The sequence below is a fragment of the Phyllostomus discolor genome, chromosome 12 (genome assembly GCF_004126475.2).
Source record: "Phyllostomus discolor isolate MPI-MPIP mPhyDis1 chromosome 12, mPhyDis1.pri.v3, whole genome shotgun sequence".
Lineage (NCBI taxonomy): Eukaryota > Metazoa > Chordata > Mammalia > Chiroptera > Phyllostomidae > Phyllostomus > Phyllostomus discolor.
The window spans coordinates 32,754,083-32,772,112 of NC_040914.2; the positions used below are offsets into that span (position 1 = coordinate 32,754,083).

General features: G+C 54.0%; 1 protein-coding gene across 3 annotated transcripts in view; it reads left to right on the forward strand.

Annotated features, from left to right (window-relative positions):
- UBE3A (ubiquitin protein ligase E3A) overlaps positions 1–18,030 on the forward strand; it is a 54,698-nt gene that overhangs the window by 22,431 nt on the left and 14,237 nt on the right. For all 3 annotated transcript variants that reach the window (XM_028503668.2, XM_028503666.2, XM_036012794.1), the window contains exons 5-6: positions 9,460–9,764; positions 10,837–12,098. In XM_028503668.2, coding sequence (XP_028359469.1) covers positions 9,460–9,764; positions 10,837–12,098 — 1,567 coding nt within the window. The remainder of the gene's footprint in view (positions 1–9,459; positions 9,765–10,836; positions 12,099–18,030) is intronic.

Consider the following 18,030-nt stretch of genomic DNA (forward strand, 5'->3'; position numbering starts at 1 on the left):
GCCGGAACATCGAGGGAGGGAGGGAGGCCTTCAGACAGGTGCTGTTTCAGGTACAAGTGGAGCTGCGGTGGTTTGCGGGGACGGCCTGTGTGAGTTTTCACACGTGGGCTGACTGGTTTTAGTTGTCATGAGACCCCACGAGAGGGGTGCATGGGGGGCCGAGCCTTGGGGGAGCCAGGCTTCTGTGAAAGCTGAGAGGCCCAGCAGCCCTCCTGTACCACGGGTGGAGGTGGGGGCAGCCTGCACCAGAGGGGCGGCTCTCTTTCTCTGAGTGCATCATCGGGTCGGGGCTGCATCCAGAGTCGAGGACAGACACGCACATAAGTGACTGCTGTGAAACCCAAGGGCGGCGGGAGTGCCAGGCATGGTGGGGTGCGTACGGGCCGCTGGTCTTCAGAGGAGGCATTGGTTTTGCGTGTTGGTGGATGTAGCACGCTGGCACACGGCTCCGCCCCACTGGGCTAAGGCGCAGGGACAAGGGATGAGATCCCCCGCGGTGTCTGCACCCGGGCGTCCAGGGTTCTGGCTGTGACCGCGGTGGGGGTGGGGGGCCCGTGGCGGCGGGAGCAGGGCGCAGGTGGACAGTGACGACTCAGCCCAGGTGGTTCTGCCGGCATCTGTGAGCCCCGATGCACCAGACAGGCAGTGCAGGGTCCTGGCGTCCCTGAGAGTCAGCGAGGGTGTCTGAGCGATGCAACCTCTTGCCTTCACTGAAGTGCGGTTTTTTGGTTTTGGTGTTTTGAGACACATTTGTGTTTGGCATCCTGTACGAAACACCTCGCATGCATTTGAAATAGTAATTCTATAAAATAAAATAACGTACCTGTGTGTTTTTAGGAATTCTTAGTGTTGCCTATTTCCCAAGGTGCAGAAAAACAGTAAACATATTTAACAGCTGTGTGTCTTTGAGCCTAAAAATGGAACTAACACAGGGATGCAGGTCTTTGTATACAGTGTTACCTGTGTCCTTTTGGATTTTACATTTATACGTGCTGTGCAGTCAAGTCTCCTCGAACACAGGAATTCAGACTCTTCCATTTTCTTAATGATTTCAAAGCGATGTCGGGGAGCTCTGTGTTTCCCAGCTCCGGTGAGAAAGGCTGCGCGTGGGGCCCAACCACGACAGCGGGTGGGTAGAGCAGGCAGCGGCGTGCTGGGTGGTCTCCGGGTTGGTGCTTCCCCGGGCTGCGTGAGGGTGCCCTCCTCCTGCTCCTCCTCCTGCTGCCCACCTGCTCTCTCATCCGAGCTCTCGGGGTGAGCTCCGCAGCCTGTGTGTTTCTGTCTCCGGCTCTGGCAACCCCGGCTCAGACGCCTGTGGCCAGTCACCGAATGTCCGATGCTCCGAGTCTTGCTGACTCCGCCCTCAGAATGTCCATAGTTCAGCCACTTTTCCCACCGTTACCACCCGTGGACGCTGATGAGAGCCACCGTCTTCTACCGAGAGAACGGGCTGTCCCCCAGCCGTCCTGCTGCACGCTGGTCCGCCCAGGGTCCCCTGCAGCCCAGCGCTGCTGTGCTCCACCCTCTCCGGGGCTCCCCCTTCACAGGGCAGCCCCGGGCGGGCCCCTCCACCCCCGTGGCCTCCCCCTTCCTGCTCATTTTCGTCCACATCGGCCCACTGCTCTTGTCCCGGTGTCTCCATGTTCCTGACCCTCGTGCCGGTGGTCCGTGACCCTTCCGTGATGCCCCCAGGGCTTTTCTCACTCCACACACTCCCCTCTCCGTCCCCCTGGCCCCTCGGATTCGTCCTCCAGGCTCTCCTGCCCCCGGCTGGTTGCCCGTGGATTTCTCTGTGTCTGGCTCACTTCCTGCCAGCGTGGAAGCCCGGTGCGAGTGCCTGGCACAGCCTGGTCTGTTTCTGCTTCTTTAATTCCCTCTCAGAAATGCAGGAACTTTCCGGAATCAGTTTATGTGTAAACACGCTGATGTCTGTGGACACGGCCCCAGGCACGAGGGTGACAACACCCCTGGTCACAAGCAACGAGCACGCACGAGGGCCAGGCCAGGCTGCTGCACCCAGCGCCCCGCATGCCGCCCGGCGGGCGAGCCGGGCCTGGGTGTCCGAGCGGGCTCTGGGGCACGGCTGTGTCCTCTGCCCGGGGCGGTGGGGTCACCCACGAGCTCCTCCAGCGCTGGTGCTTTCCGTTTTGGAATGCCATTACTCAGTTTTTAAAAGCAGACACAGGCCTGTTCGGTGCCTTCCCGTGAGCTTTGGCCGATGGTGTCCCTGAAGGAACCGGCCCGTCGCACCTGGGCTGCCCCACCTGTGGGCACGAGGGGTCGGCGGTGCTGTCTTGGCACCTGTGGGGCCTGGGGTGGCATTTGCTCTGTTGTTCCGGAAGTTACTACCTTGCGTCCCTCCCCTCCCCTCCAAGAGCCAGCCCCAGCCGGAGGGTTGCTGCTTTCTTCCACTGACCTCCTCAGAGAACCAGCTTTGCTGTGGGTTTTCATCCTCCAGTTTCACTGGTTTCTGCTCTCATTTTCATTAGTTCTTTCTGCTTTGGATTATTTTGTTCTTTTTTTAGTTTAGTAAGGTGGGAGCTTAGGGGGTTAATTTTAAATCTTTTTGTATGCATGCATTCAGAATTACAAATTCCTTTCTAAGTGCTGCTTTCACTGCATTCCACAAATTTTGATGTTAGGTTTTTATTTTTATTTAGCAGTTCCTCTTGCAGTTTCTTCGTTGGCCCGTGTCACTTATAAATGTGCCCTTAGGTGTCTTTTTCTCTGAGTGTAGACTGCATACATTTGGGTCTTATGTTCTGGTTCACTCTGACAAACTCTTCTGATGAGCGCGTTTACATGCCAGCGATGCGTAGCGCGCTCGTCGGTGTAGTTGGATTAGTACCTAGTATGTGCTTGCCCCCGTTTCCTGCTTGTTGCTGTTGTTCTTTGTTCCTATTATTGTCTTTTCTCCTGTCTTCTGTGGTTTTACTTGAGCAAAATAATGAGCCAATCAGATCTTTACCACAGGATTTACAACATATTGCCCGGTCCACAGTAGAAACTCCAGTGTACAATTAGTCAAGAAATAAGTTTTCTATCTCGATCACCTTAGAATCAGGAAAAAATGTTGACAGCCCGTATGTAGTGCACGGCTGTCACGGAGAAGTGGTGAGCGCGCTACACTGATGCCCCATGTGCTTTGTGAGGGAGGCAGGTGGGTGGGTGTATTTTTCTTGTTTATTATCTCACTGTAAAATGTGACACTTTCAGTAAAATGAGAAAAACTTATGCAATGTGAAGAGAAACCAAAGTATGTGACACTTTTAAAAAACAATGTTTTTCTAAAGGTGAATGATTTTATATAAATATTATTCCTAAACTTTTACTTTGTAAGAGCAATATGTTCTTTTTTTTTTTAAAGCATGTATCTTTTTTTCTTAAAGATTTTATTTGTTTATTTTTAGAGAGGGAAGGGAGGGAGACAGAGAGAGAAAGAGAAACATCAATGTGTGGTTGCTGGGGGCCATAGCCTGCAAACCAGGCATGTACCCTGGCTGGGAATCGAACCTGCGACACTTTGGTTCGCAGCCCGCGCTCAATCCACTGAGCTACGCCAGCCAGGGCTAGAGCAATATGTTCTTAATCAGGGTTGTTCTGTTAAACCCGTTAAATTCACATTGAAATGAGAACTACGTCTTACCACTGCGGGACACCGAGTCATACAGTGCACCCGGTCCGCGGTGATGGGCCCAGCCCTCCCCCTCCCCCCCGGGCTGTGTCCCCAGGGTCTCTTGTCAGGTCTGTGCTGCTCCGGCCTCGGACTGTGTGGGGTTCCAGGGCCCAGTCTTCCAGAATCTCTGCATCCGCTCCAACTTCGGGGGCGGGGCGTGTGCACAGAGGCCACACCCTGGAGGGGACAGAGGTACCAGGAGGCCTGATCTGCAGCCCCTCGGTCCCCGGGCCCCTGCTGCTCTGCTCCCGACCCCGCTGGGCAGCACTGACCTCCTCCTCAGGGAAGGGCCCTGGCCTGGGCGCGCCAGCCCACGCGCTCTTTCCGAGCTTCGCCTCTGCCTTGTCCCGTCCTGGGCCTCCTCCACCCTGGGCTTCTCTGTGCCTGTCACCGTCACCGCTGCCGTGGTGTTCTGTCACGACTCCTGATCCTGACGTGAGTCTGGTGTGCTCCTTGTTCGCGCACACGTCCTCACTCTCTGACAGCTGCTATTTTTACGGCTTCATCTTCTTTGTTCTTGTGTTCATCGCCTGTTTCCCAGCCGCCTACCGCCGTCAGCGTGAGGTCTTTCTGACTCCTGCCTCCTGCGCTGTCGGCAGCTGCTTCGGCGGCTCCAGCCCCGTCGACCTGGGTCAGTGAACGTGCTGTCCTCGTGTTTGTTACAGGGTGGGTGGCTGAGCGGCCATGCGTGGGTATGGTCAGCTCACGGCCATCGTTACCCTTGTCACTGGGGTTTGGTTACTGTTCAGCACTGGGCTGTCCCGGACCCTCGGCTCAGCGTCAGCACAGGTGGCACCGAGCCCTCGGTGTCCAGGCCCTGGGGTTCCCTCTTCTGCCGCCGAGGCTGGTCCGGGCCCTTGGCCGGGGGACCTCTCTGGAAAGCGGTAGCAGGGCCACAGTGTCCCCCGGGGTTTTATTTGGAGGACGTCAGACCGCAGCCAAGTGGAAGGGATTTTACTGGGGGGACCCCGTAGGCTTGCCACCTGGGTCCTCCCATCGCTGCTGACCCCGCAGCCCCCCGTCATCAGCGCGCTGCTCCTTAAGGAGAGAGCGTGCTCTGCAGGGTCTCGGTCAGGTTCCTGCAGTGGCTCCGGGTCTCCGCGTGGGCTTTCTTCTGCAGCGCGTTTATTCTAGGGCTGGGTCACTCACTGAGTCGCAGACGTGAGATAAATAAAGGGGAAATACTGCCTTCTAAATGAGTAAGCACTTCTAAGTGTCTGCTGTAATTTTGGGAACTCGCTCCCCTGGAAGGTCTCACTGGATGTTCATTACTGACTCAATGGGAAAAGCATCCTTTTTTAGAAAATCTTCGTACTTAATTACTTAGCTTGTTTTTTTAGATGGTGAGACGAGCCAGCGGGAAGTGAGGAGGTGATGGGAAGCTCGGCCCCTCTCCTGGTGTGGGGTTGGGAACAGCAGACAGGGTATCCCCGAACTTCGTCTTTCTCCCCCCTCCGTCTCCTCCTCCCCCTCCTCCCTCTTCCTCTTCCCCCTTTCCTTTTCTCCTGTAATTACACTGGACCCGGCACAGATAACACCCCTGTTTTATTACCCAGTCATAAGCGTGTCATTCTGGAACATGACGGCGTCACACTCAGGCACACCGTAGGACATCTGAGGTGGAACGTTCGAATTAAAACCACACGCTATCACACCCGTGTTATCGCCCTGCCCGCCAGCCACGCTGCCGCGGGTCCCCCTCCCGCCGGGCCCAGTGCGGGGGCGGGCCCCATGCTGCCGCACTGATGTGTCGAGGGGGAGGCAGGGGAGAGGCCGTGTAGTCACATGGAAGTGTCCCTGGAGTGCAGAGAGCTCGGCTCTAAATTAAGACGCGGGGATCTTTCCGTGAGGGCCAGGTGGGGTTTATTTCGGGCTCTGCAGCCCAAGCAGCGTCTGCCCAGCCGCTCGGCTCTGCTGCCAGTGTGTGGACGCAGCCTCAGACAGTCCCAAGACGAGTGAGCGTGGGCACTGACATGTGAAGTCTACATACTTGTCCTGTGTCACAGAATGTTCTCTCCCGGACTGTCTCAGCCCTTAAAATGGAGCAGGCCATTCTTGGCTGATGGGCTCTGCAAAGAGGGCGGCAGGTTGGGCCCCGCCCTGTGATTCGGCTATAGCTGCTGTGCAGGGATTGAACTCCTGTGAGCCCTCGGCCACACTGTCCTGGGTGGTGTCCACTCTGGCCTCCCAGGGGCCTGCACACGCTCTGAGCTTGGCAGGGACACAGAGCCGAGCTGTGCACAGCTAATGTGAGGCCCGTGGGATGAGGAGAAGGGGAGAACACGTGCTGCGCTGATCCCGTGGGGGTGGGAGGGTTGGCGCGGCCTCCCGTCGGTCCTGTCCGAGGGTGGCCGCCAGTCCCCCATGAGGGCTGGGGAGCAGGTCAGCCAGGGGCCGGCTCCTCACAGCGCATCACAGGCCGGGTTTTGGAGTTGGGCCTGGGTTCCCATCTCTTCTGTAGATGTGTGGCTGGTCCCATGTCTGCAGAGAGCATCAGCAGAGTGAGGGTTGACCCCGCCGATCCACAGACTGGGGAGGGTGGGGCTCGCTCTGTGCCAGCCGGCTCCTGGGCACTCTGTCCAGCCGGAGCACTTCCCCTGTGCAGCCTCACCTTAAAGAGGAGGGAACAGAGGCACAGAGAGGCGAAGGAGCTCATTTAAGTTCACCGAGTCCCTGTGTGGCCAAGCCAGCGCATACACGCGGCAGCCTGGCCTTTGAGGGGAGCTCCTCGTGGCCGGGGCTCAGGCCCCCAAGGCAGGGGCGTCCGCAGAGCGCCAGGCACACCCGGGGTTGCAGGCGAGTTGCGGGCGCGGGGGCTGCACGGACGGCAGCGGTGTGCATGCGTGGCACCAGGCAGCACTCGCCTAGGCGTGAAATTCGAATGACAGTTTTCCAGAAGCAGTTTCACTCTCCTCGGTTGCTCATTATTTATGGGGTGGTTTTCGTAGACGTTTGCAGCACTGCTGTTGGGAATTATTTGGACGTGCATCAGCCTCCGTGAGACGGGGCAGCAGGAACGACATGGGCGGCACAGCCGGAGGGCCCCGGGCGCTGGTGTCGCCCTGGCCCTGCTCTCGCCCGGGCGTGAGCGTGGCTGTGTGATTTGACCTCTCGATTCCGTGTCCTCTCTTGGCTGCGGACCAAAGATACTCATCGGAGTCAGGGGACGCGATGCGATAGCCTGTGCCAGGGTGTCGGGTAGTGTCTCTCGGATGTCATCGGGCATCCAGCAGACGGGGCTGCTGCGCTCACCTCTCTGGCGTGGAGTGGCCGAAATGTGGGGCGGAGAGGAGACTCTCGGGTGAGCAGACGGGCCTGTTCGGGCTGGGACGGCTGCGGGGCCCCGCAGGGGCTGTCCCTCCACACACCGCTCGGACCCTCCCCGGGCCCAAGCCCGTCCCTGTGCTCCGTGCACATTATGCACGTGACTGGGTTTCTCTTCTCTTTTTAGGACAAAACCTGGCATTTTTTATTAGAACATTAGTGCAGTGTTTTGATATTTTGATTTTTGATAATTAAGTTTTCAAAAACCAAATGAGCAATTTAGGAAACCTTGAGGCCATTTAATCATGTCTGTGAAGTTTTAAAACCACTTTTTTCCATTCATGTTTATTAATTGCAAGTAGCATTTAATACGCAAGTAGCATGTTTATTGTAGAAGAAGTCAATTAGGAGAAAGATGCAAGAGTTTAAAACCAAACCCGATTCAGTTCCATTATTCAGAGAAAACAGCTACCAACACTTGGAGATGGCAGTGGCTTCGCCCCACACTCCTGGCTGTGGCTGGCTCGTCCGTTGGCCAGCTCAGTGCCGACGGGTGGTTTTCCCACCGTTGTCTGAATGCCAGTCACTGAAGTCGTCATCTGTCACTGGGCACGGGGATTTTTTCAGACTTCATAGAAACAATGCATTTTTGCAAAATTGCTCAATAATTACCCACAAGTGGCATCTATCCCAGGTATGGTTCGTTCTCTGATTCACTTTGAAGACTTTCGATATGCACACTTTTTGACGTTCACACTTCTCCCCCAGCCAGGAGACCCACGCCTGCACAGGGTCTCAGCGAGAGCGCTCCTGCCGTTCGGGAGCCGGCGGAAGGGCGCCCAGTAGGGCGTCCGTCTTCCGGAGGCTCTCTTCCTCTTCCTGTCCATGCTGACCCTCCACTGTTTTGCATAGAAATGTGTCTAGAACAATAATTACAAGTGGGCTTATGTACAGCTACATATAATAAAATGGCCCTTAAGTCACATTTATATAGTTTCTAAGTGTTTTCCAGGGGCGGGTTTTTTTCCTTCCTCTCTTTGCACGAAGTGAGTGGTAAATTTGCATGGAACTTTTGAAAAACACAAACACCAGAATGACTGCAACGTGTGTGCAAAACTGCTTTTTGTCAACTTGATAGCTGAGAGGTGAAGTCCAACTTTTGAGGAAAAATTAAACTTACTAACGTCTCCCTCCCTTGTCCACCGCTTACTCGCCTCGTGAGTTGTTTGTTTTGTCGTGGTTAACAAGATGCAAAACTCGACTGCCAGTTAGTTGCCTTTCAGTCCTGCATAGTAGTGAGATGCTTGAGGGGACAGTTCAAGAATGGACTTCGGTGAATTTTTTTTATGGTTTTGATTATTTGTAGTTTCTCTACCTGTGCATGTGACCCTGGGAATAAAGGGAGTAGCTGTAAACCGCTTCTTGGGGCGCAGTGGGCTACTCTGCTTAAATCCTGGAGCCCCCATGTCAGACGGAGGCATGGAGACCTAAGAGCCAGTTCACCGCAGAGGGGGAGGGTGCGGCCCAGCTCTTGCTGGACGAACTATGTCGCCCCTCTTCGCTGTCGTTGCTCGCTCTGCGGGGGCGGTGTCAGTGTCGTGGACCATTGGTCTGCCCCCTTCAAGTTCACAGAGGAAGAGGGGTGAATATGAGGTACTTCATGTTGTCACGATGTGAGATTAACGAGGAGGGTTATTTTTAGAAATACAGTTTATTGATTATGCTATTACAGTCCTCTTATTTTTCTCCCCTTTATTCCCGTCCACCCGGCACCCCTCTCCCACCAGCATCCCCCCTCAGCTCACGTCCATGGCACGTACATACAGGCTCCTGGGCTTCTCCGTTCCCCGTGCTATCCCTAACCTCCTCCCGGGTTCCACCTGCCGTTCATGCTCCGTATGCCCCATACCCCCCCCCCCCCCCCCCCGCCAGTGAGGTTTTAACAGAACATCTTTGGTTCAGGATCGTATGATGACACAGTACTGGATACTTCGTTTACAAATTTAATTTAAATCCCCCATCTGGGAGATAACTGGGGGGTGGGGGGAGGCATGTTTTCTGTCAGAAGGTCCGTGTTAGTTGTACAGCGGGCACCTTACACACTGGTGAACGAGAATGGTGATGACACAAAGGAAAGCTGGGCTGATACTGGAAATAGACTCTTGTTTTCCTCATTTTAATTCTTAAAGTGATAAAATACGAAACGTCTTAGCCGTAAGCCTTGTGATTTTCCTCTGTTGGGATAATCAGTTTAACTCCATTTACCATCCAACAACCCCCCCACCCCCACCCCGCCCTTCTAAGCGAAAAGACAGTGAATTCTATCCAAACGACTTAGGGCAGTGTTGGTGCTCCTTATCGCAGCGCGTTGGGACCCAGCGGTCACATGGTTCCCCGGTTCAGAGGGCCCAGGGCCCCCACCCCTCGTCAGCGCTTGGCTAGCTTGCTGGTTGACCCCGAGGAGCCGCGTCCCCCGCGGCGCACTAATCTCTGTGCTTGTCGTTTGGATGTCTGCACAGGAAGCGAGCAGCTGCAAAGCACCTAATAGAACGCTACTACCACCAGTTAACCGAGGGCTGTGGGAATGAGGCCTGCACGAATGAGTTTTGTGCTTCCTGTCCATCTTTCCTCCGTATGGATAACAATGCAGCCGCTATCAAAGCCCTCGAGCTTTATAAGATTAACGCGAAACTCTGTGACCCTCACCCCTCCAAGAAAGGAGCGAGCTCTGCCTACCTCGAGAACTCGAAAGGCGCCGCCAACTCCTGCTCGGACCTGAAGATGAACAAGAAGGAAGGACTGGCCGCACGGAACGACTTCAAAGGTGAGAGGCTTTGTGGCTGCTGGAGAGTCTGTGGCCAGAAACCAGGCGGGAGGTTTCAGTGCAGCGTGAGGGTTTGGCTTGTGGGTCCTTCTGGTTGTGTGACTTGAGGATGTGATAGCGTAGTGGAGCCGGGGCTCTTTTCTTTAAAGATTTTCTTTTATTTCTTTTTAGACAGAGGGGGAGGGAGTGAGGAAGAGAGGGAGAGAAGCATCCATGTGTGGTTGCGCTCCCAGCCATGGACCTGGCCCACAACCCAGGCATGTGCCCTGACCGGGAATCGAACCAGCGACCCGCAGGATTGAATCGCGGGAGACAGGCGTGGCCTGCCCGGAGCGCTGATCTCCCGAGGCCGGAGTGTGGGCCCCGGGCGGAGGGGAAGTAGGGCTGCTGACGGACCCCACGGCGGCCTGCTGCAGTGTCTGCGCACAGGCTGCCTCCTTCCCGCGCTGGTGTGGGGGGTTCTTGGTGCCTTCCTGGCACTCTGCGAGCTCGCTGCCCGCCCTGCCAGCCTCAGGGCGCGCAGGGACGGGCCGTTCCTTCTTCTGGGTCCCCCACGGGGTGTGCGCCCTGGGAGGAGCTGGGAGGGAGGCTCAGAGGGAATGAGCCAGGTCCCACTGCGCAGGGAAGGAGGACGGGGCAGTTTGTGACGGGGTGCCGAGGGGACTCCCCTCGGAGCTCGCCTTCTTGGTCCCGGCGTGGGGCGGTGGGGTCAGGGGGGCGTCCCTGCCGCAAGCGAGGTTGTAGGCGGTGTGTCATGGTGACCGGCACGTGCTGTCTAGGCACGTGTGTTCACATGCACGGTGAGTGTGAAAGCGTTTGAGCCCGTTACGGGCTGTGTGTTAGTGAAAGAAGGTGAAAGATGGTGAGTTTGTTCTCGGTTTAGGGAAAAACAGGGAAGCATGATCTTTTGTTGAATCTGAGTATTAGATACTTGTTAAAAAGGGTTGGAAGTCATAAATGGTATTGAAGGTAAAATGTTCGGCACTCTTACTTTTCTCTAGAACTTACTAAAACCAAATGCACAAACGTATGTTCTGAAAGTGAATGTTCTCTCTCTTCCTCTAACTTTTAGATGTGACTTACCTGACGGAGGAAATCGTGTATGAAATCCTGGAATTATGTCGAGAGCGAGAGGATTACTCCCCTCTGATCCGCGTCATCGGGCGAGTGTTCTCCAGCGCGGAGGCGCTGGTGCAGAGCTTCCGGAAGGCCAGGCAGCACACCAAGGAGGAGCTGAAGTCCCTCCAGGGGAAGGACGAGGACAAGGACGAGGACGAGAAGGAGAAGGCCGCGTGCTCGGCCGCCGCCATGGAAGACGACTCCGAGGCCTCCTCCTCGAGAAACAGCGACGGCTCCCCAGGCGACGCCTTGCAGAAGCTGAGCCCCGAGGACGTGTCCGTGGACATCGAGGCCATCAGAAGGGTCTACACCAGGTTGCTGTCGAATGAAAAGATAGAAACTGCCTTTCTCAACGCGCTGGTGTACTTGTCACCCAACGTGGAGTGTGACTTGACGTACCACAACGTGTACTCCCGAGACCCCAACTACCTGAATTTGTTCATCATTGTCATGGAGAACAGAAACCTCCACAGCCCCGAGTACCTGGAGATGGCCTTGCCCCTGTTCTGCAAAGCCATGAGCAAGCTGCCGCTGGCGGCCCAAGGGAAACTGGTCAGACTGTGGTCCGAGTACAGCGCGGACCAGATCCGCAGGATGATGGAGACATTCCAGCAGCTCATCACCTACAAGGTCATCAGCAACGAGTTCAACAACCGGAACCTGGGCAACGAGCGGAACCTGGTCAACGACGACGACGCCATCGTCGCCGCCTCGAAGTGCTTGAAAATGGTTTACTATGCAAACGTCGTGGGCGGGGAGGTGGACACGGAGCACAACGAGGAGGACGACGAGGAGCCCATCCCCGAGTCCAGCGAGCTGACGCTGCAGGAGCTGCTGGGCGAGGAGCGGAGGAGCAAGAAGGGCCCGCGCGTGGACCCCCTGGAGACGGAGCTGGGCGTGAAGACCCTGGACTGTCGGAAGCCTCTCATCCCTTTCGAAGAGTTCGTCAACGAGCCGCTGAACGATGTTCTGGAGATGGACAAGGATTACACCTTTTTCAAAGTAGAGACCGAGAACAAGTTCTCTTTCATGACTTGCCCCTTTATACTGAACGCTGTGACAAAGAACCTGGGCTTGTACTATGACAATAGAATTCGCATGTACAGTGAGCGGAGAATCACTGTCCTCTACAGCTTAGTTCAAGGGCAGCAGCTGAACCCGTACTTGAGGCTCAAAGTCAGACGCGACCACATCATAGACGACGCGCTTGTCCGGGTAAGTCGTCGGGCTGCCGCCTGAAAGTCGGTGCTAGACCCAGTGCCTGCACCTGGTGACCCGGTCCCGGGAGCGCCTTCCAGAAGTGACCCTTTAAAAATGTTACGGAACACAGGAACACGTGGACATTTTTTTATTTTTTTGGTTGAGTTTTTTGGGGTGACACTGGTTAATAAAGTTACATAGGTCTCGGGTACAGTTCTGTGGCGCATCATCTGTATGTTGTATTGTGTGCCCACCTTCCCGAGTCAGGGCTCCTTTGGGCTCGCTTTTTAAAAAAAAGTTTTTTAGAGATTTGATTTATTTGTTTTAGATGGAAGGGAAGGATATAGAGAGGGAGAGAAACATCAGTGTGTGGTTGCCTCTTGAGTGCGCCCCACCGGGGACCTGGCCCACAACCCAGGCATGTGCCCTGACTGGGAATCGAACCGGTGACCCTTTGGTTCTCATGCTGGTGCTCAATCCACAGAGCCACACCAGTCAGGGCTCCTTTGGACGTTTTTTAAATTGTAAATGTGTTATACGTTAGTTGTTTCTGTCCAGCTTCATCAGTGTGTTCCACGAAGTATTGGTGGTTTTTTATATCGATCCCCCTCTGTGATAAAGAATGGATTCTCTAAATCTTGACAATGCACCCCAAAGTTTCTCCGGTCTGGAGAGAAGGGGATCTGGCTGGGGAAGGGCCCAAGCACAACCAGGGGTCGGGGGCGGGGGGGGCAGCAGTGAGTGCTGCTGTCGAGTCTCAGCCGGGAGCAGCACGCAAGCAGGCAGGTCGCACACAGTGTGTGCTGCCCTGGGCGAGGTCCCAGCTGCTCCTGCGGGGTCGGCGAGGGCCCGGCTCGTCCGGCGCGCTGCTCGCCAGCCAGGTCCTGCTGGGTCACTCAAGCGTCCGAGTGTGGTGCTGCCCCGCGGGGTCGTTTCTCCCCTCTTTCAGACCCACACGGGCCCCTCAGGACCTCAGAGCTGCTGGGACTCGTGGGAGAGGAGCACCTACTTCAGGAATCTTGCAATTTAGGGTGCCAGTCTCCGTCGCCCCAGTTCAGAGTGGCCAAGCTGGGAGGAGACTGGGAACACCAGTAGCTGCCTTCCAGCACCCTGTTTCCCCTCGTGGGTTTCCTTGCTCGCTCCTTCGCCCGCTGAAAATAAGAATTTCGGTGCCCCGTTTACGGAGGTGGGCCTGGCCGGAAAGCAGAGACCAGTCGCCCTGCATTGTGACAGAATTTATATCTGTCATAAGGCACGTGGTCATGGGGTTCATTGTAGTCGTAACAGCAGACACCCCTGGCATTGCTGCGTCAGCAGCTTCAAGCAGAGTTCGCTGTCGGCTCACACTGAGAGGCAGGCAGTCTTCTGTGCTAACAAAACACACGGACAGGTAGGAAGTAGCGATACTTTAAAACCTTCGCTTGCTTTCTGGTGTCTCTTCATTGCGCTTGGGTGGTTTTGAGCTCCGTGTGTAATAGCGCACGCCATGGCTCGTGATCGGGCAGCTTGTTAGACACACGGCGCAGCGGGTCGGGCCGGGAGTGGGCTCCTGGGAAGTGTGGGGCCTCTCGGAGCTTCCCCTGTGGCAGCAGACGTGCGTCCCAGAGCCACGCGCTGTGTGCGCATCTAGGGCCGGGTCCTGCCCCGGCTCCCAGCGGCTGCTCGGCCTGGCCTTGGGGGGGCAGTGACGGGACTCGGGGCGAGAGTCAACCCAGAGGTCAAAGCGGCTGTCTGCTTTGTGAATGTGCTATCTGCTCCGCCTTACCGTCCTCCACTAGTAAAGCAAGGCGAGGGACCAACAAATCTAGGTACTTTTTTCCTACTTTTTTCTGTTTTTAAAACTATCGTCTAGGGTTTTGAGGAAGCAGCCCATTTTGGTTTTCAAGGGTTCCCTCTTTGGGTGTTAGGGTAAAATGCACTGTGAGCTGTTAAACAGGTGTGCAGCTTGTGTTTTAAGCGAGTTCTATGTGATTACGTCAGAGCTGAGTGTGGTGTGACCTGCTGTCCCCCAGTCAGTCCTGGCGCGGTGGCAGCTGGCCGAGCTGGGGAGCAGTCCTGGGCGGGCCTCCGGGCCACACTCAGCAGGCCCTGCTCCCGACTCCTGGCTTCCTTCCTTCCTCTGCTTCCCACCCAAAAAAATGCAATGTGAAAAGATTTAAAAATATCACAAAAGATCTTGGGAGTCAAATTGATAATTGCCCTTTAAAAAAAAATTCAGTACAGGCATGGTGTTCTAGCAGCAGGAAGTAGTTGAAGATCAGCCTGTCAGGTGGACTTCAAAAGTGCTGATGGATCTCAAACATCTTAGTCCCTGAGGGTGTACTTGGCTATTTTAAAGTCTCCTCCTTTGCTTTCTGTCTGAGTCTGGCCAGCAGACCTGTTGCCCACTTGCTTAGGACCCGCTCATTTTGAACTACGGAGTGGGGCCGGGAAGACGAGAAGAAGTGGGAGACCTCACAGAGAGCGCAATGCTGGAGCTGGGAGGAGCCTCGGGATTCGGGGCCGGGATTCGGGGGCGTTGGTTTCCAAGTGAGGCCCAGAGGGGAGCCACCACACCCATGGTCCGACACAGAGAGCGCCCCTTTTTATTACCCAGTCTTTCGTAGTGGGCTCGTGAGCTCGTCATCCTGCAACATAACCGTGTCCCACTCAAGGAGCCCGTGTAACATTTCACATGGAATGTTCAAAAATAAAACTACATGTCACCACGCCCACACTATTGCCCTGCCAGCCACACTCACGCAGGCGCTCCTGCTGCCGGGCGCTCCCGAGCGTGTTTGCTGTGGGGTCTGGTGTTTCCATTGTTCCTGGTGTGGCTGCCTAGCTTAGAAGAGGCGGGGGGGGGGTGTCAGTGCATAATCACAGAGGGAGGCCTTTTGCTTATTTTTAATGCATTCACTGCTGTCACGTACCATCTAGCAAATCATTCCCACTGGGGTTCTTAGCAGAACTGTCTTGGATGGCGACAGAGGAATTAGTGTTTTTACAGTGTTTTATTAAACCTTAGACAAGACTGATTGTAGGACGTGCTGTTACCTTATTACTAAAAAGAGAAATGCTGTCCATTGCGCGATACTGTCCGCTGTACGGTGCATCCTGATGTCAGAGATGTTGGGATGCGCAAAGAAAAGCGAACTTCAGAATCAGTGAAACAGAAAATGTAAGTTGTCTCTGTGCTGAGAGTAGCTGAGAGTCATTTCACAACTACCGCAGACCCTGGAGTCCCCAGGTTACTTCCTCCAGGACTGATTGTTAAGGATGTTTTTTTGGTTTTTTTTACTGCTGTTTCTTAGACTAGTCCAGTGATCAGCCTGAGCTCAGAGCCCAGCTTCCACGGACTGGGGACGGTCCTAAGGGGGTGGGGCTTTTACGGGGTTTTACTCCCTGTAAGAACATCTTTTTGTAGTCATTTTTCTTAGAACATTCCCAAGGGAAAGTGTGTGTAAGAAAAACTTTAATTACTTTTTATGCTAGAAGATTGAAGGTATGAGTATCTGGAAGAGGGTAGTATTTTGCCATCTGGGAAGTGATCCTGACTGCTTTTACATCTGAAGGGGAACTTTGCCCCCCCCCCCCCCCCCGAAAAAACCCCACAAAACCCAAAACCCCAAACCAACCAAGGTTCTGCTGTGTAGATATTCAAACCCAGGGCTCCAGTGTGGGTGCCGCACTCCAGGGTGGTGCCCGGGTGTGACTGAGGACCTCGGGCGCAGGGTGGGCTTGTGGTGGAGTCAGGCTTGGTGCCAGAGTCAGGACCTCAGTCCCAGAATCGGAGTAGAGACTGAAGGCCCAGAGAAATGGCTGAGAGGTGGAACCAGCCAGGAGAGTCCAGAACTGGGAACCAGAACAGATCAGGGTGACAGGCAGAGATGCAAAGCCCCACCCAGAGGCTCTGCTCAGAACAGCTTACCCGGCCCCTCTCCCCAACGACACCCCAAGTTATAGTTGAAAACACTCTTGGGTCTTACTTCTCGACCCACCTGCAGTGCTTTCGGAGGGAGGTCACCCGGAGCCACTGGGTGCAGTTAACTGTCTCACGTGGTCACTGCATGGTGCCGTTCCTGTTCCTCATACTCAATTCTAACTGAAAGTGAGAACTTCATGCCCCATATTTGTCCTCCAAGTAGAACAGGGGAAAGAACTGGACCCACGTAGATTCTCAGCACCATCCGAACAGTGACGCTTACCAAACTCCTCAGGATTACGTGTGAGGGAAGTGAAATGCAGAGTTTTCCGGCCTGCAGAAATTAGTGGCAGCATTGGGAGAACCCCGGGATTTCAGATACAAGAGACTCGGCCTCCTAGACAAGTGGGAACACTGCATGTCTCTGGGTGACCTGAAAGTCCCGTTCTAGCCTGCAGCAGGAATTCCCCACTGGTGGTGTGTGAGCAGTCTCGAGTCCAGCCCTCCCCAGGGGTCCGAGGTGCTCCTCTGTCTCAGAGTGGCCGGTGTGCTCAGCGTGCCCTGAGGTTTCACTAGCACCAAGGGCTTTTTCCAGCTGTGCATGAGGATGGATTTGACATTAGTATCCAGGATACCGTCAGATTTTAAACATTGGGGTTTTCCTTTTGACTCTTGTAAATATGCAAGTGTAATTTTTTTTCAAAGATTTTATTTACCTTGACAAAGAGGGGAAGAGGGAGAAAGAGGGGAAGAGGGAGAAAGAGAGGGAGAGAAACATCAGTGTGTGGTTGCCTCTTGCATACCCCTACTGGGGACCCAGGCATGTGCCCTGACTGGGAATCAAACCAGCCACATCGTGGTTCACAGCCTGCACTCGACCAAACAGGACTGGCAAGTGTATTTTTATATTGATTGAACTGTCGTCCTCTCCACCTGATTCTGGGACCTTTTTGATGTCAGGTCAGTTTAAAAAAAAAAATGGCCTTTCTAGGATTTCATCATCACAGCCATTTAAACGTTTAGAAATTAGAAATCATTTCATCCAACAGGTGATGAAATCGGGAGTGCCAAAATGAACAGGAAGTCCTACAGGAAGGGTGGTTGTCATTGCACCCAGCCCGCTGTTTTGGTTTCCCCAGCAATCTGTCATCTTGCCAGTGTCTGCAGTACAGTGATACAGAGTACACCCAGCTCCCAGAAAACCTACATACGAAATTCTAGGTGCACATATTTATTAAATGAGTCAATCCAAGGATGCATACAAATTCTGGTTCACAATGTTCACTGCCATATTTTTTCCAATTTCTGAATATACTACATTCGAGACAGCTTTTGATTTTGGAAACTCAGTTTTAAGTGGTATGTATTTATTACATAAAGTGATATATTGATACCTTTACAATTCTTTCATCTTCAGTTGAACAGCAAGTTGAAAGTGGTTATTTTAAGGAAAATGGAAATGTAGTTGTATGTAATGATGGCCTTTGTCGAAACACGTGTTGCTAAATTTATGGTATATACATTTACCACAATTAAAAGTAATTTTTTTTAAAGGCTCCCCATGGATCTGTGATGAAGTATTTTTCAAATTATTTTTACATACTTAACATTCGAATAAAAATGATTCTAAAACTAATATATAATTAATGTAAAAAGTTAAGACACAAGAAAGCATAAAGAAAACAAAACTCATTCATAATTCGGAAAAGACTGCTCATCACCGGTGAGAGGCATGCGTCCAGTCTCGGCTCTTCTGGTTCCTCACTCTGCCTTGAGCGAGGGGCTGACCCTCCACCACTCCGTAGGGGCGAGGTGTACCACTGGCCCCCTGCGGCCGTGGCAGGGACTCAGGAGATGCACGTACAGTGCACGGAGTCGTGTCCAGCTCGTCGGTGCTGTGTATTGGCGTGGTATGGGCATTACTGGGACCTTTTTGTGCCAGTATCTGAGTTGTTTCAGTTTTAACTGAGCATGAGAAACATTTCAGAACTGTTAAAATAAAAGTTACAATAGCAAGAGTGGATTTTTATATGACACTACAGG